Raw genomic sequence first — 27,671 nt, 5'->3', positions numbered from 1 at the left:
GAAATTTTTACAGCAAGATCATTCACTCCCAAATCACGTACCTTCGGAATTTAACCGGATATAGCTCCTTGTTCAAATGCCTTCGGGACATAGCCCGGTTATAGTAACTCGCACAAATGCCTTCGGGACTTAACCCGGATTTAGTAACTCGCACAAATGCCTTCGGGCTTAGCCCGGAATTAGTATCTCGCACAAATGCCTTCGGATCTTAGTCCGGATTTAGTATCTCGCACAAATGCCTTCGGATCTTAGTCCGGATATGGTCACTTAGCACAAAGCCTTCGGGACTTAGCCCGGACATCGTTCAAATAACCATGCACATTTAACAATAAATCATGGCACATTCGTATTTCATTTTCGTTAGCAAAACTCAAACACAAGACACTTATCATTCTTGTGATTTCGGCTCAATAGCCACACACAAAGAGCATGATTTTGTTTGCTTAAAACATGATCTAATCAAATCTTAATTTAAGCTCTCTTACTCAAGAACTAACCTCGGGTGTTGTCGAACGATTCCGATAGCTATTCGACCATTTTTTCCTTCCCTTTATCGGATTTATTTCCCCTTTGCTCTTGAGCTTAATTAAACAAATAAATTGATTTAATCATTTGAGCATCGAAAAGAGGAACACAAGGCACTTAGCCCATATTTATACATTAGACATTAAAGTCACATATGTACGGAATCATGAATCAAACTCAACATTTTAGCTAATTTTTCCCCCTTGGCCGAATATGCATGTCTATTTTGGGGCCGATTTCAACACTTAATACATTCTACAAGTATGGTCACTTGTATTGACTAAACACCCTTTTTGTTTCAAGTTCAAAACTTGGCTAATACACACATATATACACTAGTAAAGCATCCTCTCCCTTTCCATCAATTTAACACATGCATTACTCATTAATATACAAAAATTATATTCGGCCTTAGTACACAACTTGCTAGCCGATTCTTCTCCATTTAGCAACCAATGCACATATGTGCTCACTCAAAAATGCTAAAAAGAAGATTCAAGAATCATCAATCCACCATCACATGCATCATTACAAAGCTTTACACTTAGCATGCAAATGACATCAACACAAATCCACCTTAGCCGAAACTTAACTCATCTTCATGCCTCATCACCACAACATCAAACATCAACCAAGAATGATGCATCCATGGCCGAGTGTCATTTCCATCACATAGCAAGATTTAGACCATGGGCTAGGTAGAACTCAAGCTAACAACTAAAACATGCATGCATCTCATGGAACATCACCAAACATACCTTAGCCTAGTCACATGCATGGCCGAACCTCTTCAACCTTTCTTCTTCCTTCCTCCTTAAAATTTTTGGCCAAAGATGAACCAAAGGATGAGCACTTTTTTTTTTCTTTCTAGTTTCGGCTAAATGAAGATGAAAAAGGATGAACAAAATTTTCTCCTTTCTTTTCTTTAACTCACGGCAATGGGGGGGGAAGACAACCACACACATTTTTTTTGTATTCATCATACTCCTTTTCATTATTTTATGCCCATGCTCCTTATTTTATTTCTCCTAACATACCTCACTAACATAACATGTTTGTGACATGTTTCCACTCATGATGCACTAACACAACATGTCTATGACATGTCTTGCCCATCACACTTGGTCTACCATGCTTGTCATGGCCGGCCACTACTAGTAGGGGGGAATTTGACATGCCTTTTTCCACATGCTCTAATAGGTCCTTACGCATTGACCTATCAGATTTTAAAATTTTCTCACATAAGTCCTATTTGATGAAATTCACTTACAATTAACAAAATTCAAACACGAAATTTTCACACGTGCACATGTACATATAATGAGCATCAATTATGACGGTTAATTATTTTTACGACTCGGTTTAGCGGTCCCGAAACCACTTCCCGACTAGGGTCAATTTTGGGCTGTCACACAAGAAATAAATATTGTAAAATTTTATGTTGATTTTCAGTGGCTATAAATGCCCGAATCGAAACAATGTAAAAGGAATGGGTTTTTTACAAGCACATATACAATGAAAATACAACAGTTTATCAAAGAAACAGAGGTGATTCATTTTTATCCTTTTTTTTTCTTTTTGTTATGAATATATACATATAAAATTCTAAAAAATAAATAAAAAGAGGATTACCTCTCGATTCGCTGTGAAAGGTGAGGCTCTTCAAATCCCGACCGTTGTGTGTGGTGGAGTTGACAGCGGCATGTGGGCGCGTGGGTGCGTGGGAGCCCGATGATAGAGGCTCGACGGAGCTCCAAGGGCCTGCTCTCTGCCCCTTTCAGAGGTTTCTTTGGTTTTTTTTTAAAACAGGTTAAAAAATGAATTTTAGGGGCCAAAATTTGGCTTATATAGCCTCATGGAAATGGCGCCATTTTGCTTAAAATGATAAGCTTCAAAACGGCGTTGTTTCAAAGCTTAGGATCCGTGCGTTGACCTGTGACCCAGGTAGGATCCGCGTGTTTTTGTTTAAAGGGCTAATTGCCCAATTGATCCTTCCGCATTTTTATTATTTATAATTTCATTTTATTTTTATTTTAATTTGGCCCTGACCTTTTATTTTTGTTTTAATTTAGTCCTAGTTACTATTATAAGACTTATTTTGAGAACGACGTCGTTTTGGGATTAGGGCTAATTGCTCAGTGAGTCCCCCAGATTTTAGCGCGCGTATCAATTAGGTCCAAATTTTTTTATTATTTTAAAATTAACCCTAGAGCTTTATTTTTATTTAATTTTAATCATTTTAAATATTTTTATATAATTTATTTATTAAATACTTTATATATTATTTATCTTTACTATCAACATTATTTATATATGTAAAAATTATTATATATTATATCTTTTTATTATTCATTATATTATTTTTATTTTACTATATCATTTTATTATTAATTATTTATTATGTATAATTTTAAAAATTTGTAAATTATTATTGAAAATTACTTTTTTATATATCATTATTTAGTGTTTAGTATGTAATATTCTAAAATTTAATATAAAATTTTGTTCCTATTTAATATATTAATATTTTTATAAATATATATATTAAGTTATTATATCATATAATATATATTTTTATATTAACCATTTTTTTAAAAAAATTCTCCTTTATTATTTATATATTGTTTTAAATATTTTTTACCTCATTTATTTTTTTAATTGTATTTAGATTTTATCTTTTTTTATATGTCCATAATTTGTTTGTTTATTTTTGTATCTTTTTTATATTTATTTAGTATTGTTTTATTATGTTAATTTTATCTCATAAATTATTTGTTATTTTATTTATTGTTTTTTATGTATTTGCATGAAAATTGATTGTTTCGCATGAAATATTATTGTATATATTATGTAATTTATATTGTTATATTCATTATTCTCTATGTTGTATTTTGCATGAAATGATAATGCATGTATATTTATGATTATATATGCATGAAATGTTAAAGTATGTATCATGTAGTTTAATTTATTTAATATTGATCTTTTGTAATATGTTAAATACATCATTGCTTTTAAAAAATTATGTTCATTTAATCCTAAAGAATTTTAAAAGTGAGGCAATGTTTTTATATTTAGGAATTCGGGAAGTAGTGCCCTAACATGCTGGGTTGCGATCTCCCGTTTGTCTAAATGTCTAAAGTATCCTTTTAAATAGATTTTGTAAATCACGAGATGATTTTAGAAAGTTTAAGAATATCGTGTCCAATCATACTGGATGTGATGTTTATACTCTTTTGGAGCAAAAGAATCTCGATTTTCAGCTCAAATTATTTCGATTTCAAAAAAAGGATCCTATTTTTAAATTCTTTCAAACTTTTGACATTAAGACAGAAAACTATTCAATTTGGTACCAATTTTGGGTGTTGCGAGGGTGCTAATCCTTCCTCGTGCGTAATCGACTCCCGAACCTGTTTTCTCACATTTTTTGTAGACCAAAATGTTTTATAAGGTGATCCAATCACACCTAAAAGGGTTGGTGGCGACTCCTGTTTTCAAAATCTCCCTTAAAAAATGGTTTCGACACATTCATTGAATGACCATAAAGTCACATTCTTCCCCGTGTCGTCCATTCATGCATGATTAATGGCTAAGCATTCTTCAAAAGTCTCATACTTCCCCTTTGGTGGATGATAGCCTTTATGGTGAATGGAAATGACCAAAAGTCTTCTTCTAGAATTCTCCAAAGAGCCTTGTTTAGCCCTCATTTGGACAATGGCAATTAATAAGGAAATGATTGGTTGAATGGTCATCTTTCAACCTAAAAAGAAACAACCATCTGGAATGTGAACACACATTGATTCCAAAAACGAACAGTCCTTTTGTAATACTTGAAAAATTGGCCGACCATTGGTACTCTTAGGATATAATAAACACACCATTAGGACCCAATAAACAAACTATTTAAAATGTAATAAAACAGACATGATAATGACAACATAATTAAAATAGATTTTAGTTCATATTAAAATCTATGCAATAATAATACATAAATTAAACTTTAAATTAAATGTTGTGTAATTTAGAATACTAAGAAGGACTGTTTGGGCCTTAAAAGCCCGCATGCAAAATATTGCATAGAATTTGAACGTTTTCATCTTGAATTTGGGCCATTTTGCGCTTGGCCCAATCTCGAGTCTTTTTAGCCATATCACATGATGTGACCGAGATCACATTATACCCTGCCTGTTTTAAGTGATTTCTCCTCAAATCGGACCATTTTCTCGAGAAAAATCTTTGTTAATCACGATCCCTTAAGTTGTACTTTCCAACCATTGAGTTAGTAACAACTCTTTTAATAACCTGACAAACAAAAACACCTTTACAACCAAAATCAATATAAGTTTGTTATTTCAATTCATCACCTACACAGAATTGAGATAATTTAAAGATCATGCAATTTGTATAAACATGATGAATATCAAGATCTCCTTTCAAAATTTTGTAAACACAAGTTAACTACGGATCAAAGACATAGTTTTACCTTACCATTTCATCACAAATCACAAACTTCGTTTTTGATAGCAACGGTGAAACATTGAGCAATTGAAAGTCATCAACACAATTATACAAAATGAAATTCTTACACTTGGAACCTTGTAAAAATGGTGTATTAACTTTCACTCCGAGTTGAAACACGCAGTTTTGATCTGCCACATCTTCATGAAGCAATTGTGTTTCTTTTGAGATCAAATCACACATGCTAAATAAAGAAAAAATAGGTATATGCATGTTCAAACAAACTAAACCCTCAATCTTTACTCGAATAAGCATGTATATCCATGAAAATTTTTAACCATGATTTAAAGAACTCACATAATAATTAGAATCCAAAATTTTAAAAGTTTTATGTGAAAATACTTTATCATTCCTAACAAAAAAATTTTGTAGGCATCTAGTTAAACTAAAGACATCAATGGATATCTCAATTTGCGGTTTAATGTCACGTAAACCAACACAAAACATGTCATGAGGAAATTTTTTTAAGACACTATTAGAGACAAACTCATCAACAACATTCAAAGAATACCATGGTTTAGTCTTAAAAAGTTTCTTACCTTGTTTACCTTCAGACACTTGAAGAATATTTTCATTTTCCAACTTACCTTTCTCTCAAACATGGAATCACCTTTCATTAGAGGAAGTAATGAAATTGGAACTCCACCAATGGATCTTTACAAACCTAAAATGAAGAGATATCACAAGGCAAACTCGCATGTTGATTAGTTAAAATATCTCTCACTTTTGTATGAACATGTTCTTTCTTTTCACTCTCTTCTTTTTCAATCTCAATTTCTCTTCTCTCACACTTTTTTTCTTCTCTCAAGCTCTTTTATTTTTCTCTCATTTTCTTTCATCAACAACTTTTCTTTTTCTTTTCTCTCAATTTCTTTTTGTCTCCATTTCTCACTTTCAAGTTCTTCTGTTCTTGCTTGGTATTTACAAATGGATTTTGAATTTGAAGAACCTAAAATGGTGGACTTCTCTTGGGATCGAATTTGAGGATTATTATAGAAAACACGTTCATCTTCCGTCATTGATGTGGGTGTATATATTGCCACACTCGTGGTAACAGCTGCATACTTGATTCATGTACCTTTATGTTTGCTTCAGAAATATGCAAACTTGCTATCCTCATTGCTTCGTCTTGGCTTTTATGTTAAAGAAGAATCAAAAAATTGATCCCTCCTAATGGAATCCTTTCTTTCTCATTACATAATAGAAGTCTTGTGTAATTGACTCCCTGGTGATCTTCCTGTAACTCAGTTTGATCTTTATGTACTTGTTTGAATTCAGATCAAATAAATCTTCGCATCTCTCTCATTAGATCTTGAAGTTCTAAATCTCAAAACTCTTCTTGGGACATGATTAACAAATATTAGTATACAAAAGAATAAATTTGATAGGAAATTGTGTATCTCACCAAAGCAAACCTCACAAATTTCATTCAGAAAGAAAGCCACTCATCTCGTGTTTGCAAACAAAATTCAACTTTTTCCACTTGAATGATTTCACTTGCTCATACCTTTTTCCACTCGAACTCTTAAATTCTTTAAGAATGTTTTGGGTGAAATGAATTTAACAAAATATAATTCTTGAGGGCATTGTTGGGATGGAACATAAAAGAAAAAAATGGCAGGTTTGAAAAATGATTTGGTAGAAAAGGTTCAAAAGGCTTAAAATGGTTATGGGAATTTAATTTTGGCTAAACAGGCAAATGAAAAAATTTTGGCTCGAGAAAATTTTTGCTATCGTATAAACTTACAAAAATGTGTAAAATAGGCTAAAAAACATGAATGAGATAAAAATTTTCTTAGAGGGTCTTCGGACTCTTTTTTTTTACGAATTTTAAATCGTTTTTTCCTTTCCTTTTTTCATGATTTTTTTGAAACTTGGGAGAGAGAAAATATACAATACCTGAAAAGACATTAGCTCTAATACCAAATTACGTGAACCTCACTAGGCGTTGAAATATGAGTCATGATTTTAAAGTTCCTGATCATTTTTAACGAGTATTCTTTTTAAATATGATAGAAATATGAAGGAAAAGCTAACAAAGGATAACTTGGGATATAACTTTCGAACTTGAAACAAACCAGAAACGAACCTACGTTATAACAGAACGCGACCCAATTTCTATAAGATTGTTAAAAACTCGAGAAGTTTTTGAAAATGATGAAGAACCTTGACCCACTATAAGAATCAAAGGTACAGGGTTGATCACTACATTGACAAACTTAGAAGGAAAAACGAGAGTGGTAAGATCGAAATGGCGTAAACGTCACAAAAATGAATCTTGGTAAGTTCGGAATAAGTTCTCAAAAGAGAAGTTATCTCATAATTATAAAATGTTCATTCATTGATTAACCTTCAAATGTTTACAAGACAACAATTTATACTAAAAATATGAACATGAATAGCAATTTTTAGCCATTAATGAGTTACATGTATCAACCCATTCATGAACCAAATTAATGATATATGTTCATCTATTGCATGACCATAAAGTCACATTCTTCCCCATGCCGTTCATACATGTATGCTTAATGGCTAAGCATTCTTCAAAAGTCTCATACTTCCCCCTTGGTGGACAATGGCCTTTATGGTTCATGGAAATAACCAAAAGTCTCCTTTTAGAATTCTCCAAAGAGCCTTGTTCAGCCTCCATTGGGATAATGGCAATTAATAAGGAAATGATTGGCCGAATGTTCACATTTCAAGATAAAAAGAAACAACCATCTTAAGTGTGAACACACGTTGATTCCAAAAACGAACAGTCCCTTTATAATACTTGAAAAGTTGGCTAGCCATTGGTACTCTTAGGATACAATAAACACACCATTAGGACCCAATAAACACACTATTTAAAATGTAATAAAATAGACATGATAATGACAACATAATTAGAACAGATTTTAGGACATATTAAAATCTTTGCAATAACAATACATAAATTAAACTCTCAATTGAATATTTTGCAATTTAGAATACTAAAAAGGACGGTTTGGGCCTTAAAAGCCCACATGCAAAATGTTGCATAGACTTTGAAAGTTTTCATCTTGAATTTGAGCCCTTCGCACTTGGCCCAATCTCAAGTCTATAAATAAGGCTTTTAGGAACCCTAAAAAGATGGATAAAAACAAAATAATTAAGAGAGCGTTTTGTGGGAATTTCGGGAGAACTTTGTATTTTGGGGTTTGAGTTGTTTATTTCTTCATATTGTACTCCTCATCTAGTTTTTTCTGTTTTAGTGAAGTTTTCTTTTCCTAAGGTTTTTTATCCTCTTCGGAGGGATTTTTCCACGTAAATATTTATGTCCAATTTTCTCATTTTTCATTTTTGTTCATTGTTTAATTCGAGTTTACCCTAACAAACTAGTATCAAAGCTTGGTTCAATTTCTGTATTCAACTCATTTAGATATGAAAATGAGGTACGATATCGAGAAGCTCAATGAGATCACAAATTTTAGTTTGTGACAAGTTCGGATGACAATAATTCTGGCTCAGAACAGTCTGAAGAAGGTCATTATAGGGAAAAGGCTTACGGATGTGAATCAAATAGAATGAAAGGATCTTGATGAAAAGACAGCATCAACAATTTATTTGTGCCTCACAAAAAATATATTATAAGAGGTACTTATAGAGAAAATGACAGTAGCCTTATGGAGAAAATTGGAAGCCCTTTACATGACAAAGTCTATTGCAAATCGCTTGGTATTGAAACAATGATTATACAAGTTATATATGCCAAAAGGTGAGTCTGTTAGGGTCACATTAGTGAATTTGTTACTCTCTTTAATGACCTAAAGAATGTTGAGGCTAACATAGACGATGAAGATCAGACTATGTTATTGGTTTGTTATTTGGCCATTAATACAAAACTTTTAGGGAGTACTAACTAGTTTAGAATCTTGCATTCTAAACCACTTGAGAATTCTTTCAATGTATCTCTATTATGATAGAAGGAATACTTGATATTAATGTTGTGTTTGGTATCTTGAGATGGGATTAACCGATATTTTGAATTTATTATTTACTTATGAATATTTATGTCAACTTTTTTTTGTTTATCTATTTTGTTCTATATTCATCTAGTTCATCTTCTGCTGTCACAATATCTACTAATATACATTCTATACTCATGCTTAATGGAACTAATTTTAAAGAATGAAAAAGGCACTTATAGTGCTTAGCTGTATGGACATATACCTGGCACTAAAGGAAGAACAACCTGTACCTCTCACTGTGGGAAGCACCCTTAAGGCTAAAAGGGATTTTAAGAGATAGGATCATTCCAACTGCATGAGTCTAATGATCATGAGCACAACATTCCAGAAGCCTGTAGGGGCACAGAATCTGAAGAGATTACTCAGGCTAAGGGTTTCCTTTACGAAATTGAAAAATGTTTTGCCAAAAACGATAAGGTTGAAATGACATCGCTTTTGACTTCTTTGATGTCCATGAAGTATAAGGGTCAAGGAAACGTGAGAGAGTACATTATGGACATGTTCCATGTTACTTCAAGACTTAAAGCACTTAAGATCGAGCTTTCTAAGTAATTGCTTGTTCTCATGGTTTTGGTATCACTTCTTGCACAATTTAACCAATTTAAAATTAGTTACAACTGTTAAAAAAAGAAATGGACTCTAAATGAGCACATCTCTCATTGTATGCAAGAGGAAGAAAGGTTCAAACATGATAAGTATGAAAGTGCTCATTTGGCCCAGGTCTCTAAAGATAACAACTTACAATCTGAATATAATACCTATTAAAACAGCTACAAAAATACCTTATGAGCTTTTGACAGGTCGAAAGCCTAGTCTAAAGCACTTTCACATTTGGGGATGTCTAATTGAGGCAAGGATTTATAGGCCATATGAAAATAAATTGACTCCAAAACAATGAATAACTACTTTATTAGTTATTCTAAGCGATCTAGGGGTTATGAGTTTTATGATCCCACAATTAGGAAGATCTTTTAGGCGGGAATTGCAATAGTTTTTTAGGATTTTGAGTTTGGAGGGAGAAATAAGACTAGAGACATTGTTTTTAAAGAGGAATTGGATTCTAAATCACTTCCTGCTATCACTTTTGACAATATTTGGGTTCTCATACCTATCATTGATCAAGAAGTGAATTTAGAACCTCAATAAGACAATGATGAACAACTCCCTATTCAATATGAGGTAATTTTTCCATAATAAAAAACTCAACAACCTCAAGAATGAATATCATTAAGAAGGTTCACTAGAAAAAGGGTTATAATAGCTTTAGTGGAATATTTTGACCTTAAGTTGCATCAAATGAATGTTAAGTTAACGATTTCTCAATGGTAACATTGATCAAACATTTATATGGTGCAACTAGAAAACTTTGTGTTTGATGATGCAAAGTTAATGATTTGCAAATTAAAGAACTCCATCTATGGGTTTAAGAAGACATCTCGTCAATAGTATTACAAATTTTACCAAATGATTATCTCATTCGGTTTAGAGATGAATTTGGTCAATAATTGTATATACCCCAAGTTTAGTGGGAGTAAGGTTCTATATTTGGTTTTATATGTTAATGGCATATTGCTTGTCAATAATAAGTTAAGTCTCCACCGATACCCTAAGAATGATTTTGTGATTAAGGAAATGCATAAGATTCCCTACGTTTTAAGAGTGGGGAGTCTAATGTATGCTCAAGTATGTACATGTCTAGGCATTATGTACATTGTTTGGATGTTAGACAAATATTTAAGCAACCCTAGAGCCAAGAAGGTTATGAGGTATATTTAGAGAAAAAAAGATTACATGCTCACATATTGGAGGTCTGATAAGTTAGAGATCATTAGGTATACAAACTCTGATTTTGATGGAATATTGATGCAAAATTTTTTCACTAGGGTGCAAATTTTGACAATAATTGGTAGTTCTTTATTTCAATAACAACAAGAGCATATCAAAAGCCAAAGCACATAGACTTTAAGTTCCTGGTTGTTAAAGTAAAAGTTCAAAGTGGTTAAGTGCCTATAAAACATATTTTGACAAACTCTATAATTGTGGATCTGCTTACTAGGGGACTACACTTAAGGTTTTTCATGAGCACACTGCTCATATGGGTGTAATGTCATTAAGGATATTTGGTTTTAGTGGGAGTTTGTACTTTTAATTCTTTTGTGTTATAGATACATTTTCAGTTATTTCAGTTTACGGATATTAAGTTTATTTTCTGTAGAAATAAAGTTTATTTGGTTTATTCACACTTTGATTTTGGTAAAGTTTGATCTCACTAAGGTTTAGGAGGACCAGTTGGAAATAGACATGTTTGGATCATATTGCATGTAATTTCCATGCTACACATCCATACTTGATCTATGTTATTCGGTTGTGTTAGTATACGTGATCAGAGATGGATTTAATTATGATATATATGTAATGAAAGTCACCTTGGTTCTATGTTAACATAATTAATGGAAAAGATTATTTGAAATACCTTTTTGGATATGATAGTAAAGTTTTGAGCTCATAAGGTTATATAATGGCATGTAATTATAGAGTAATTTATATATGTGATCCAAGTGGGAGATTGTTGGAAAATATAGACATCACATATATAATAAGGGTAGTTACATGTTATTGTTTACTATCATAATAGATTGACCCAAATTAAAAGTGATCTAATTTGGTTAAGGTTTGTTGGGCTTTAATTATTAAATAAATTATGCGTCAAATATGTGTAGATACTCTAGTAACTAATTTCTAATTGATGATTGACTGACTAGAAATTAGGGTTAATGTGCCAAAGTTATATATTAGGGTTATAGTCCCCAAATTACACCTATGTAACTTTTCTAATTTCTCATCTTTAGAAAGAGAGAGAGTCACATTCTCTAGATTACTTTTGTGTTAATTTGGAATATCAAAACCGCAAGATCCATATATTTCAAGAAATCGATAAATTCAAATGCGCCTCCGCATCTAGTTTTGTTCTTGATTTATTCTTGATAATTTAACATGACAGATTATGATTTATTAAGCTTTATTTCATACTTAGTTTTTGGTTCTAACACCCTAATCTTATAAATATTTTTTTGTATTCTCCATGTATTTTTTTTGTTCAAGTTCGTAGTTGTTCCTCCAATTATGTCCTCTCCAAAGTTCGAATTTATTTATTCTTTTAAAAATGCAATGTGCCTTATTTCTACCAAACACTTTGCTAAATATTATTATTTTTAAACAAACGAATTCTAGATTATGTAACTGATTTATCGAAATAACTTGACATATATTAAGATACGTACTTGTGTGATTTAAATAATCTAATAAAGGGCATGTAAGACAAAACTATGAATAATATTATATTGTTTATCTATAAAAATTAAAGTAATTTTACACATTTTTGTAATTATTTATATGAATAATATTTTAACAATTTCAACGTTAAATTTATCAATATAATTGTACTTGTCATGCACGTAAATTTTCAAAACGATATGATATTTCTATCATATCAATCTAAAATACTTTATATATTAATAAATATTCAATTTACATCAAACAAATATTTTAAATTTTAATAATATATTAAAATACTCTATATATTATTTTTCATAAAATAAATAGTTAGAAATTTTAAATTTACATCAAATTTGACATGCATAATCAACGTGAATAAATTATAAAATATAATAGCTGGATCGTTAAAATGTTAATTGTATAAATAGTTATGGAAATGTGTAAAACTATTCTAGTTTTTACATTATGTAAGTGGACCCCTCCTCAATTTAAATAGTTTAAATTAAAAAAAATTTAAAATGATATAAAATGTAACTCAATATTTATATGTCATTATTTATTTAAATATTTTTTATTTTGTTTTAATATAATAATATGTTCTTACGTTTAAATGGTCATTAAGAAAAATAGAAATTCATTTTTTTATTACTATAAATTTATCAAATCATAATATTTTTTTAGTGTTTAAAATTTAACAATAATAAAATATTTTAAAGAGGTGTAAACTTTATGTTATAATTTTTTTAAAAATAACAATATTTTGTATATTAAAAAAAATCATTTTGACAAAAGGAAGCTCAAATGGGAATTTTTAATAATATAAGTATTTTTCTTCTAAAATTATCTTTGAAACTTTTTTACAGTTTTATTAAGTATCAGTTTGAATTGCGTTGTGAAATAACAAAAACTTCCTTTTTTTTACAGAGTAAATTGTGCTATTTTAAAAATGTGTTTGTTATTTTTTATCCTTTGCATAGAAAAGATGATATATAACATATACATATGATAGGTTTAAACTTTAAATTGTATAGTTTGTAATATTTATATTTTACTATTCAACTAAAGTATAATAAGTTATTATTTATATTATTTTTTAATAAATATATGTGTTGTATAATTTTACTTTGTATTATAATATAGTATTTTAAAACAATTTGAATAGATGATGGAAGGAACGAGAGTAGTTTGTGTAACCTCCCTAACCCGGCTTAGACGTTATGCTCGAATTTAGAAGATTACATCGGCCACCAAAATGGCCTAGCAGAGTTATCAGAGTTTATAAAACGGTTAATTTAAAACATTGGTTTATTTTTAAAGATAACTTGACCTATTTTTAGTATAACACATGAGATTGAAAACTTAGTTAATTTTCTTATTTATTTACTACTCAATCCTAATTTATGATTTAGCAGTGGAAAAGTGATTTTTAACTTAGTTTTATTAAAACTATATTTCATGCTTAATTAATTAATGCCACGATTTAAATAAAATATTACAGTTCCTGGATAGCAGAAAGTTTCGAATAATAAACCTAAAATATTTTAATAAATAAAACCCAAGCTGAGTCCCTTCTATGGTTCGCGTCCTAATCTTATGAGTCATTTGTATAGATGGAAATAAAAAGGGAGTAAGTTATGAAGCTTAATGTGAGTTTAGTTGCAAGAAAACCAATACAAATAGTAGATCAATCAAGCAGAATAATCAACTCATATAATAAATCACAATTAATTAGCAATACAAAATATTGATAATTCAGATCAACTAATCAATATAACAACTTCGTGTTCATATCCATGTACATGTCTTATGAATGTAATGCAATTTTAATTTATTGGAAAAAGTTCCTACCCCACTACTACACACCACAATATGAGTTCCCAAGAACTCTTCTTCCTTTACACTACGGTGTGGATCAACCATTAAACATTGCAAATGAACTGCCAATATGGTGTGGATAAACCACTAATAATAAAAAGGGTGCATAAACCATTGGGTTTTTTTTTATAAAATGGTTTTTGCAGACAAGCTGTTAGTAGGTTGTGGATGCACAACACATTTGTAGATAAAAGCTACTAATACGGAGAGGGTAAACCACTAATTCGATATAAATAAAAGTTGCTAATATGGTGTGGATAAACCACTAATCAGTGTAGATAAAAGTTGCTAATACGATATGGATAAACCACTAAACAGTGCAGACAAGTTGCAATCACTTCCTCCGTACATATAGTCTCACCCCATGCAATGCAACATGTCATGCCCAAATTGATCAATACGATAATATTTAATATACTTTTAACAAAATAGTACGGTGGCAATCAGTATACTTATAACAGTTTGGTATAGTAGCAATTAATATACTTATAACAGTTCAATATAGTAGCAAGTATTATGCTTAAAATAGATCAAATCATAAAAAATGTCATGCTTATTAAGTGTTCGATTTAAAAATGCCATAAAACATATTATATGTATAGTCGCAAACACAGAAGCAATAATCATACGTATTGTTTACAATTCATGCAATTATATAAACACCATATTAGTACGGTTAATCAATTCATGGATTCTAACATAATCCATAATATCAGGGACTCAATTGAATAATATAATATGCTAAAACAGTTTGGGAATCAACCAGGAACTAAACTTAATATATCTTAAAATTTTGCGTAAAATTGTAAAATCTAAAAACAAAGGCACAACTTTAAAATCTATAAAATATAGGCAAAATTGTAAAATTTTAAAAATAGAGGAAATATTGTAAAATCTAAAAAATAGGGGCTAAATTGTAAAATATAAAAAATAGGGACAAGATTGTAAAATCTAAAAAATATGAGCAAAACTGTAAAATCCAAAAAATAGGGGAAATTATAGAATCAAAAAAATAGGGGTAAAATTGTAAAAATTTTAAAGTAGGGGATAAATTTGTAAAATCTGAAAAATAGGAGACACACGGTCGTGTGACTGGATCATGTGGAAAGCTCTGGGCCATGTAGAGAGACTACACAGCTATGTGGTTGGGCCGTGTAACAAACTGAGGTTGTGTGAAAACCGAAAAACCTAGGTTCTAGAGGGACATGGTCATGTAAGGGACCGTGTAGACCACATAGGTAGCCCACACGCCTGCGTGGTTGGTCGTGTAGCTCTATTCCATGGCACAGTTTACCCCAATTTACTTGTAAAAGAACACACACCTTTCACTGGGAGCTCAATCAATGTCCCTTTTGATCAAATCTAATCCAATGTACCTAAAATAGATCCTTCAAACGACAATTTCACACAGTTTAAAGTTTGATTTCTAGATTCATCAAGATTATCGATAGATTTGTCAAGAACCGTGATAGGTTGACTAATTTTTTTGAAAGATTAATATTAGATAGAAATTATGCAATTTTTAGGGTCTAAATTTTAGAATGAGATGTACTTACCAGACTTGATGGAATTATAAAGGCTATCAATGATGAGTTCAAAAATTGTAGAGAATCGATTTATCGAGAATTGATTTGATATTTGAGAGCAAAAATAATTTTAACAATGGGTTGACCAATTTGATGAAAAGAAAAAGGGAGAGAAAAGAAAAAAAAAGAGAATTCAAGTTGAAATAGAAAAGAAACCAAAATTCTAGGGTAATTAGAAAAATGAGGGCTAAATACTTAGGGTTTTCAAATTTTAAGGGGTTGCATGGTAAATTATCCAATTTTGGCCAAAATTAAAATGGAAATGGGGAGTAATTAGAAAAATGAAGGCTAAATACTTAGGATTTTCAAATTTTAAGGGGTTATTTGGCCAAAATTAAAATGGAAAGGGGGAGTTTGGCATGACTTGAACCTAGTTTGGCCAAAATTAAAATGAAAATGGGGAGTTTGGCATGGCTTGAACTTGACCAAAATTAAAATTGTCTATATTCCCTTACTTTAATGATTATTTGTTGCCTAATAATTATAATATAGTTCTCATGTCTAATGTTTAAAGTGAGAAAATATAACTTGGATTATTTAATTAAATCTTGTTTGGAAATAAAATTAAAATAAAATCTGTTAAATGGTGGGAATAAATTCTGAAGCAGAATTATTTAATTAATTCTCATTTGGAAACAAAATCAAAATGGAATAAAATCTGTTAAACAGCGAGAATAAATCCCGAAACATATTTTATTTAATTTAATTCTCGTTTAGAAACAAAATCAAAATGGAATAAATTTGTTAAACGACGAGAATAAATCCTGAAACAGATTTTATTTAATTTAATTCTTATTTGGAAACAAAATAAAAAATAGAATAAAGTCTGTTGAATGATAGGAATAAATCCCAAAACAAATTTTATCTAATTTTAATTCTCGTTTAGAAAAAAATAAAAAATAGAATAAAATATGTTGAGCGGCGAGAATAAATCTTGAAATAGATTTTATTCAATTTTTATTTTTATTTTAAAATAAAATATAATTTTTTATTTCTTTTGCCTTAGTTTCTCGTTCATCTTGGATTAGAGAATTGCAAAATAATAAAAAGTCTGTCTTAAGATTGTTCGACAAAACACGTTAGTGAACAAATATAAGTATAAATAAACAAATATTTATATAAAATAAAATAAAATACATAATTTATATTTAAAATATCAGATACGAAAAACCAATAAATAAGATTATGAAAACCTGAAATCTAATAAAAGAATCGAGTTTTACTAGATATTGAGGCCTGTTTTACACAATTTCCTTAAGATAGATTCGACTGCTCCTATGGTATTTGGAGAAACGTTAGTCGACTGTCTCCCAGGATACAACAACAAGATGATCGAAGCAGTAACACTTCTGCAGGGATCAACGAACAAACCTTGCCTTCATCATATTTACCAATTGAGAATATGCCTCGAAATTTCCAAAAAATTCAATTTTTCTAACAATTCCCCACATGAATGAAAATTGATAGTTTTAATGGAAAAACATTGACTCGATGTGGTGATAGAATCTATGATAGATAGTTGTATAGGATAGGTAGGCATCCACCCTTGAACCTTCCCTTGTGAAAGTATATTTACTTTACTAGCTGACCAGTAGACGTGTTGTCCTTGAACTGTTCTGTCGTTTGTGTAAATAATGATATACCTCACACAACTACCTCCCTAGTAAGGTTTTAGTTCTCGTAGGTATGTTCATATAGCCATGAACATCTCCTAGTTCTGCAAGAGTTTGAGAGAACTATGCCCCAATAGTCTCCTCAAAGCAGCCCCACTTCACTCTGACATAAGTGCCTTATGTTGCTCAGCTCACTGAAACACACAACGGTCATTAAAAACATTGCTTAACCTATCCTCTTTTTAGTCACTGTTTACATCATAGGAACAGACTTGGGATAAGAACTCCTATAGTGACCTCTTAAGGTCTATGTAATTAGGTTGTCTCTTTGAACCTAGATTTTGGGATCTCCAGTCAACTAGGTAGGGTTTTCCTTCACATAACGCATTTTATTTTCATGGGCTTTAGTCTTATTCCTTTCGGTGTTTTATCAACCTAATCTCGATTTAAGCCTTTAGTTAGTAGATCTGCAATGTTACCTTTTGATTTTACAAAATCAATAGAGATAACTCCATTTGAGATCAGTTACTTAACGGTATTGTGTCGACAACGCATATGTCTCGACTTAACATTATACATTACGTTAGCAAGATACTCCCACACTTTCAAGTGGTTGTAGGATTATTTTCTAACTTTCCATAACTCATATGATGTCTTGTCTCTTTTCTTACAGGACACCTTATTTAAAAGGTAATTAGTTGATAGAAAAGCTTCCCTCCACATTTTCTGTGAAAACCCAAAGCTTTCTAGCAAGGTGTTCATCATTTCCTTTAGAGACTAATTTTTCCGTTCGGCTACTCCATTTGATTGAGGAGAGTATGATGGTGTCACTTCATGAATAATACCATGTTGTGCACAGTATTCACCAAATCGTTCAACATATTCACCACCACAATCACTTTTCACCATTTTAATATTTTTATTAAATTGGTTTTTCAACTTTCTGCTTATAGAGAATAAATTTCTCTATAGCTTTGTCTTTGCTATTAAACAAATACATGTAGCAATATTTTGTGCTATCATATTTATTCCCTCCTCTCGTTTGAATAAACTTTTAGTTACAAACATCGCTATGTATTAGATCAAGTGGTTTTGTGTTTCTTTCAACAGTTTAAAATGAACTAGAAAAATTATCAACTTTTGTTAGACTGTAGAAATTTAATAAAACCCGAAACAAAAGTTTACATGGTCTAATTGAAAAACACAATAAAACAATGCACTAGGTAGGTAACCCTGAAAGAGAGGTGGTGCACTTGGCACGCTTAAATAAAAGTCTTTCAAAGAACTAATCCTAGACATGCACTCTCATATTGTATTTTTAGTATACCGTTGATAATTTTTTTCTTTAATGTCAGAATTTTGAAGCTACAATTTAAAGCCACAATTTAAGGCCACAATAAATAGAAAATTTAATTTTCAATTTATATTACCCTTTGAATTTGTTAAATGGCAGAATTAAAATTCTGAAACATAATCAAAATCAATTCTGTTGAACAGTACGATTAAATCTTGAAATAAAATTATTTAATTAAATCTTGTTTGGACACAAAATCAAAATAAAATCAGTTAAACGACAGGAATAAATCTCGAAACAAAATTATTTGATTAATTCTCGTTTAGAAACAAAATCAAAATGGAATAAAATTTGTTAAACGGCAGAAATAAATCCCGAAATAGATTATTCAATTTAATTCTCAAAATGAAATAAAATCTATTATATGGTGGGAATAAATCCCGAAATAGATTATTCAATTTAATTCTCATTTAGAAACAAAATAAAAAATGCAATAAAATCTGTTGAACGTAAATAGATTTTATTTAATTTAATTATTTTTTGAAAACAACATAAAAAAATAGAATAAAATCTGTTGAACGGCGGGAATAAATTCTGAAATAAATTTTATTTAATTTTAATTCTCATTTGGAAACAAAATAAAAAATGGAATAAAATCTGGTGAACGGCGGGAATAAATCTCAAAACAGATTTTATTCAATTTTTATTTTTATTTTCAAATAAAATACAATTTTTTTCTTTCTTTCGCCTTTGTGTCTCGTTTGTCTCGGATTAGAGAATTGCAAAATAATGAAAAGTCTGTTTTAAGATTGTTGGACAAAACATGTTAACGAGCAAATATAAATATAAATAAACAAATATTTATATAAATTAAATTAAATTACATAATTTATATTTAAAATATCAGATAGGAAAAACCAATAGATAAGATTATGAAAACCAGAAATCGTATAAAAGAATCTAGTTTTACTAGATGTTGATGCCTGTTTTACATAATTTCCTTAAGACAAATTCGATCGTTGCTATGGTACTTGGAGAAACGTTGGTCAACTATCTCCCAGGATACAATAACAAGATGATCGAAGCAGTAGCACATCTGCAGGGATCAACGAACAAACCTTGCCTTCTTCTATTATCGAAATGTTGGGAAATATGGAGAGGAAAAAGAGAAGAATTTTGGAGAACAAAATAAACTCGGTGTGAGTGTATGTAAGAAATTCTGAAGAATTCTTTAGGCTTTTATAGGAATTCAATATGGAGGAATTTTGGAAATTTCCATGAATAAAGATACAAAATCTGCATTAAAGGGGCCCAACGTTTCACATTGTCCACATCGTGCAAGTGCGTCCTAACCTCAATGGGTTTAGATCTACACCCTCCTACACACGAGGCTAAGTTTCAAGTTTAATCATTCAATTATTCTTCAAGTAGGTTCCCACACTTGGTTTTTAACTAATGTGAGATCTAAGCTTTTCTTTTCCTCAACAAATATGCACAAGTAGCTTACTTTGAGCATCAATTTCTCATTTATCTCTCAACCGTTTTGAGCATATGATATACCGTTATAAAGGTCTCCTGGAGTAGAATATAAAACCATAGTTTTATGATTCAACTCTCAACTTTTACCAATCGAGAATATGCTTCGAAGTTTCTAAAAATTCAAATTTTCCAACAAAATCAAATCTAATTATCTAATAATCACTCAACCAAAAATTACCCAAAGAAGCATATAAGTAAACTAATTAATTTAATAGAACAATTAAACTTATCTCATATTAAATTAATTAAAGATAAAAATAATGGCTTAATATTATCATTTAGTTAAGTTAATAAGTTATCTAATAGTTAATTGGAGAAAAATAATTATGACATTTTATAAGATGTCATTATTTTGACACTTAGTAATTCCGAACTCACACGTGAAGTTTTATAATTGCTTTGAAATTTTCTAATATTTTAAATTAGAATGAAGAATATTTCAAGATGAATGAATACAAAAGGGTAATTAAATATTTTATCACACTATGTCAGTGTTAATATAGTGGAAATATTTTTTAGCAGTTTTAATTAAATCTACTAAAAATTTTCTAGAAAACTAGTTTCGAGTGCTTTCCTTTCCCCATTCTCGATTGACTACTGGTTTCGTTATGAATACAGCAGAAATGTTTTCGCTAACCCAAAAAATGGAGAAGTCATGGGAAAATGAATTCCAAGAACTGGTGAAAACCCTCCCTAAAGAAGATGTTTGGATTGGATCCCATCTTTATTTCTATAAAGGTTTTTGGTGCCCAGCTCTTGTTTTAAAGTCTTTCATTTCTTTCCAAAAAAATTTCCAAGCATTTGCTTCTGATGTTATCCTTGCCACTTTCCCCAAATGTGGCACTACTTGGCTTAAGGCCTTGGCTTACATCACTTTATACCGCTCTCAATTTGCAAGGGATGAGAACCCCTTGCTTTCCTCTAGTCCTCACCAACTGGTTCGTTTCTTAGAGTATGATCTTTACTTGAACAACCCTTTTCCTGATCTCCAAAACGCTTGTGCTTATGAGCCTAGGCTTTTTGCCACCCACGTTCCTTCTGCTTCTTTGCCTACTTCCATTACAGATTCCAACTCTAAGATTGTTTACATATGTAGGAACCCCTTGGATATGTTCATTTCGCTTTGGCTTTTCAGTACCAAGCTTCGAGACAACAACCTAAGGCCACTATCACCAGATGAAGCTTTTGACAAGTTCTACCATGGAATTTATGGATTTGGACCCTTTTTTGAGCATGTATTGGGATATTGGAAGGCAAGCCGAGAAAATCCCAACAAAATATTGTTTTTAAAATATGAAGATCTTATGGAAGATACCAATTCTCATCTAAAAAGTTTAGCTATGTTTTTAGGAGTTCCTTTCACAGAGGATGAAGGGAAACAAGGAGTTGTTCCAGAAATAGTGAAAATGTGTAGCTTTGAGAACTTAAAAGAATTGGAAGTGAACAAGAAGGGCTTACACGCTTCTGGAATTCCAAACACAGATTTTTTTAGAAAAGGAGAAGTGGGAGATTGGAGCAACCATCTCACAACTTCCATGGTTGAACGTTTGGAAAAACTTATTCAAGAGAAATTGAATAACTCAGGTTTAACATTTAAACTCTCCAGCAAAACTTCAAGGATATTGCACCCGTCAGAATAAAATCTATTTTGCCCCATTTATTTGTTTATTTTGAGTTTGTTGTTTGCTGTAATATGTGTTATAGTTGGCTTATTATCATCTAAATAATGTTGAAGTTATTTTCTACATCGTTTCAATTTTGAATTATTTAAAGGCTTAAATCATAAATTGTGATTTAAACTATATGGATTTTTATATTTATACTAAACCTCCATCAAATGTGAATTATATTTTTAATTACTGCTATAGTTATGTTTGTTAAAAATATTCATCACCTATCATAAAAGCCACACAATCACAATTGTAACCTCTTGAACTTAACCTGAATATTATGATCGAATTTTAAAAGTTACATGAACCACCACTAAGAATAGACTTTTAGCGGCGTTTTCACAAGAGCCGCAAAAAACGTCGCTATAGCCGACGCCGCAATATTTTGCTGCGTTTATTTAAAAAAATGCCGCTAAAGACCATGACCTTTAGCGGCGCTTTTCCCGTAAACGCCGCTAAAAATCATGATCTTTAGCGGCACTTTTCCCACAAACGCCGCTAAAGAATATAACCTTAAAAATATATATTTTTATTAAATAATATTTATTTTCTATATTATATTTTATTTTTGAAACTTTAAACTATATACTTTTAAGGATAAATAAAAAATATTAATTAAATTAAATTTTCTATTAAAATTTTAACTTTAAAACTAAATATAAAAATTGATGAATTTAAATTTAGAATTTAAATATTATGTTTAAAAAATGGGCAATCTACCAGCAACAGAGAGATAATACAATTTATGAAAATTTATGTTGATGAGAATTTTTAGATAAATTTTAAGCACATTTACATTGATGGAAAGAAAGAAAAACAAAAAGCTCATATCAAATTCAAAGTAACAAAAATGGAAGAAAATGCCAAAGAATCAAAGGGAATGTCGTCCACATAACTACCTTGACTTATTCCAGATTGGAGATTGAATCTCTCAATCCAACCCCCTGCTGTCCCTAGAACCGCAAAATTACCACAAGCGCTGATGGCACAGGCCTGCAACCAGATAACCATCAGTCACAATTCGTATAGTTCATGAAATACTAGTTTCTAGCAGGGTTTCTCAGATTTGAATAGTTTAATATTAGTAGTATTTGCTGCTTAATGTTTTAAATGAAGATGAATACATCAGCCATATAAAAATCAAAGGTTGAGTAAATAATAATATGCTAGAGACCAAACAAATTCACTGGGCAGAAGGTTTGAGCAAATACTTAACTGGAATGTAGAATAGCCATATAAGACAATAAAACAAGCATGCACATACAAATATAGCATATTATCATTCAAGAAACTATTAAACAAATTGCAAGAGGATATTTCAGTGCTCATGATTTTGGAAAATTGCTCAACCAATTTTTATAACTTGAAAGGGAAAAATCATCCTTACTTTAAATGGCAAGCCTTGTTGTCTTGCATTGTTCAGATTTCTAACAACTTCCGCATATACCGACACTTTTTTCTCAACAACTGGCTTGTCGGCTAAAGGTAGAAGCCCATTGGCAGAAGGACCAGAAGAAACATGAGAACTAGAAGCCATGGGAACCATTTGACCTGAACGAATACCACCACTACTTTTATCAATCATGTTTGTCTTAGGTAATGTTGAAATTCTGCTCAAACTCTATAAGAAGACCCGTTTTTCCTTTTGCCAATCTTCCTGCAAGGCATTAGACACCACCAATCAAACGTGTAAAAGCAGAAAACCTACAAACTTAGTTGTCATCGATTTGTTAAATTTTAGGTTCACTGATTCTAAGTTATTTGCAATGCACCAAAATTTAAGAGGAACAAAATGTATAATAGAGATTACAAGCCATCTCAGATAATATCAAAAATAAACAAATACATACAAACAAGAAATAGAGTGAGGCGTATGACATAGCTTGTAAGTAAAAAGTCTCCTTTTTTATCTGGTTAGTGGATTAAAGGAGAGTGAATCAGTAACTGGGTTAAAACCTTAGTCATGAAGCACACCTCCTTGTGGCATAGGTTTGAAGAAGAATCAATTTGGTATGCAAAAGAACATTCAAATGTGCAAGTAGTTTAACTACAAATGCCCTTTATTTTATTTCACAGTGTGTTGAACAGCCAAATTGCTATAATTCACACATTATGCAACAACCAGTTAGTAAATAGCAATTGGATCTGAATACATGCTCTAACCCAAAAGAATGTGATTAGCCAGCGGAAATGAGCCATTAGTCATTATCCATTGAACTTATATTAAAAGTATGCAATCCATAGAGCAAATAGTACCTGCTGCAGATACTCCTCAATGCTTGTTGCTTCAGCAGGGAAAACATCCTCAAATGTTGTCTTGCAGAAAGATGATCAAGGAGAGGAAAACATGGTTTGTGAGATTGCAGTAAAGAGAAAACTATGAAAAGGGGGAGGGGGACCTTGAAGCAAGACTGTGAAGCAATCAATAGCAAAGCTCTCTAAAGTTGACCATACGCATTCGTTTTAGGACAAAAGTAGCATTTAAACAGTAAAAATACAAAAGCTGAAATCAAATATCATTTAATCATAGCAGATAAAGTTTAGGGGAAGGGGGAAAATGTCATTATCTTGACATATCGTTATCAATATCCATTCCCCTCAAAATATCTATTAAATAGCCTTATATGCCAAAGAAAAACAAGTAACAAATTTTATGGTAGGTTTAGGGGGTTCTTGAGCTAGAAGCCACAAAAGCTGAGCTAACATAAATGAAAATGTGGAAAATAATACTTATCTTCAATTCAAAAGACTTCAGATCGTGTGTAAGCTGTTCAGCGTTAATTCCCTCCCGTGCAAGTGGCCTTAAAACGCAACAGAGACCATTTTTATATATTCCGCATGGTAAATAAATAATCTGGGAGAAATAAACAAAAGATAACCCTTCAAATTGTTGCTTAAAGCCAAGTTTGCAGCCTAAACAATGTTCCAAGCTAACAACTTCCTCTTACTTTCTTAGCAACATTCTGTCTGTTTTAACAGACTGTGAATACAAGAATCACAAGAGTAATGAATTAAAATTATAAAGTATAAAGTTACCTTGTGGCAGCAATGGATTGAGAAGGAGCCTCAGTTCTTAAGGTTTTTGCCTTGAGCTTCTTTGATAGTGCTTCTAACTGATCTAAGTTTCTCTGAATAAAATTATTGTAAGCAGATTGTCAGTGAAAACCTCATGTATGGGATCTATATCACTGAAATTTCCTTTTTTAAACAATAATCTCAGCTGAGATACATACCAACTGAAGATTCAATCACTGAAAACAAACAAACAAAAATTTTAAACAATTTTCAATTTGCTTGGATCAACAAATAGATAACCCTCCAACCAAAGTTTTTAACTCTAAGCTACTAACATCAAACATTAACTTGAATTACCGATATATTGATGAATGTTACTATAATTTATTGACATTATCAAGGAGATGGTACATTCACTTAATATCATCGTAGTAACAACTAATATCCATAATATGAATTGATAGGTATCATAGTCCATGTCTCCAACAGAAACATTCAAAAGGAGATGACCTAAGGAAAAGTATTTATTAGTTATTCTCATTATAATACAAAATAATGGATGAATAAAAGTTCATGGTTAAATTTCATAAAACCACTACATCATTTCATTGTGTCGTGTTCCTAATTTATTGTTGGCTAAATTGTCTACATAAGCCATTTCTTACCCTCCATAATAGATCTCTAAAAACCAATTTTCTACTGAAGTTGAAGAAAATGAATCCCCATTAATGACTAATTATTTAGTGGAAAACAATATTAAGTCATTTCTAATCTAATCAGTTTACTAGTTAAAGGAATTAACAGAACTTGACAAAGACATGGCCTCCATTTAGCTAAATTTCTCATCTAAAACATTAATAGACATTTTAAGTTAAAGATTCTTGATTTTTCATACTATAATTTAATTCAGCAGCACTATAACAAAGCATTAGCTGAATTAACCTTCAGAATCAAACATTAATACAATTAGAGCTTGGAAATACATGAAAATGCAGTGGTTCCTTTGCCTATTACTAAAACTTCCTCAATCATTACATTAAAGCGGAGAGATAAACCAGATATTACTACTGGACTACAGTTCAGCAGAGCCTTCTTTTCTCTGCTCCCTTGAACAATCTCACTTAAAAAAACACAAGTTTGAACGAGGCATGAGAAATTTCCAGAAATTTTCTGCCTCAAGAAATATATGAACCATAAAAGGGTTTCCGCATTTCAATATCTCCTAAACTACCTCATTTCCCTCATTTTCTAGGCATCCAAACATATCATAACCAGAAGCAAAAGTAAAAGCAAAAAAAAATTCACAAAAACCTAACCACTTTCCCCTTTTCTTTAACAACGTTTGTCTCGATTCATTACAAACTCGAGCATTGTGTAAATTGATATTGAGAGAAAGAGAGAGAGAGAGAGAGAGTAACAGGACCTGAAGAGGAGGAAACTGAGCAGAAGGAGCAGCTTGCTCAAGAAGCTTGGTGGATGAGTGGAGAAGATCGGTCCAACTACTCATGCCTTGCTCACTCGCCATAGCTCTCATGTGAATCACTGATGCGAGGGAAAGCTCAAGAGTTTTACTCTTCAATTTATATTTTCTAAAACAGATACAAAAAATGCAAGAAAAGCATTTTTAAAACAGATACAAAAAGTAGAAGTTTCTAAAACAGATTTGAACTTAGACTTACTAGATTTCGGCGAAAATCAAAAGGATGGAGATTTAGAGAAGGAGATTTAGAGATGGAGATTTAGAGAAGCAAGAAATGCAGTGAGAGAGATGCTGAGGATTAGGGATCAGTATGGCAACACAGAAATGGTGGAAGATTTTGATTTGGGGATTTCGATTTGGGGGAAAAATTAGATATGTTTTGGGGATACCGATTTTAGGGGGAAATTTTAGACGTTTCAATGGGTAAAATTTGGGGATAAAATTAATAAGGGATTTCGAGGTTGTGGTTTAGGAGAAACAAAATAGGTTTTTAGTAGAGTACAACGGCGTAGTTTTGTTCCAAGTAAAATGATTTTTTGTGGCGTTTTTTATAAAAACGCCACAAAAAATTATTTTATTTATTTTGCTTAAAATCTCTTGTTTTGTCTGGTGAAAATTATTAGTCAAATGATTTTATAAAATATTTATTATTACTATTTTTATAAATTTATTTGATAATGTAATGCTGAATATATGAATTTCCTCTGTAGACAAAGCCTAAAATACTAATTTAAAATTTTATTTTTTAGTGTTAGATTTTATAAAAGAAAATGTTGACTTTTTTGTCACTTTTGCTCGATTTGAATATAGTATTGAAGTCGAAGCTATTAATTTCCTTTTTACTTATTTGAAAAGATAAAAACCAAAATAATAATTTATATTTTCTTTTGGTTTAATGTATAATTTGGTACCCGAGTTTGATATTTTTTAGTATTTAATTCGAGTTTTAGAGTTAATTTGATGATAATTCATGTTTAGATAATTATATTAGTTATTATTTTTTGCTAAAACAACCCTAAAATCATAATTAAATTACATCCATGAATGAAAATTTAAATAAATTCACAATTCACAATTGGCGTTGAATGTTAATTGCTAAGACTCAGTCAACAGTTGGGTGACATCCCAATACCATCAAACATGTCGTCTAATTTGTATGCCAACACACCAATGTTGTTCAATTGTAGTTCATGTTTCAAAGGTTTAGACCTTTTTCTTCCCTTTCAAACCCCATTCAGTTTTAAGCTACACTTTTTCAAATTGAAATTCTTTAATTGTATGTGATCGTTTC

The 27,671-nt window shown here is 30.9% G+C and overlaps 1 protein-coding gene and 1 non-coding gene across 5 annotated transcripts; one reads left to right on the top strand and one right to left on the bottom strand.

Moving 5' to 3' along the window:
- The first annotated feature begins 20,859 nt into the window (after nucleotides 1-20,859).
- Nucleotides 20,860-21,855, top strand: LOC107956993 (cytosolic sulfotransferase 15). Its single transcript, XM_016892420.1, has one exon. The coding sequence runs from the start codon at nucleotides 20,860-20,862 to the stop codon at nucleotides 21,853-21,855; it is 996 nt and encodes a 331-aa protein (XP_016747909.1).
- Nucleotides 21,856-22,602: 747 nt separating this feature from the next.
- On the bottom strand, nucleotides 22,603-26,901 carry LOC107891171 (uncharacterized). 4 transcript variants are annotated; one of them, XR_001682139.2, is made up of 6 exons: nucleotides 26,580-26,901; nucleotides 26,324-26,442; nucleotides 24,922-25,013; nucleotides 24,142-24,739; nucleotides 23,273-23,542; nucleotides 22,603-22,878 (listed from the first exon to the last, which is right to left on the bottom strand). It is a non-coding gene; the product is annotated as an uncharacterized protein (transcript). The 4 variants fall into 4 exon arrangements; XR_001682140.2 differs by having other exon boundaries at nucleotides 24,142-24,686; nucleotides 26,324-26,489; nucleotides 26,580-26,859; XR_001682136.2 differs by having other exon boundaries at nucleotides 26,324-26,489; nucleotides 26,580-26,841.
- Nucleotides 26,902-27,671: the final 770 nt, after the last annotated feature.

This window comes from Gossypium hirsutum, chromosome A11, assembly GCF_007990345.1.
Source record: "Gossypium hirsutum isolate 1008001.06 chromosome A11, Gossypium_hirsutum_v2.1, whole genome shotgun sequence".
Classification (NCBI taxonomy): Eukaryota; Viridiplantae; Streptophyta; class Magnoliopsida; order Malvales; family Malvaceae; genus Gossypium; species Gossypium hirsutum.
This window is presented reverse-complemented; position numbering and strand designations above follow the sequence as displayed.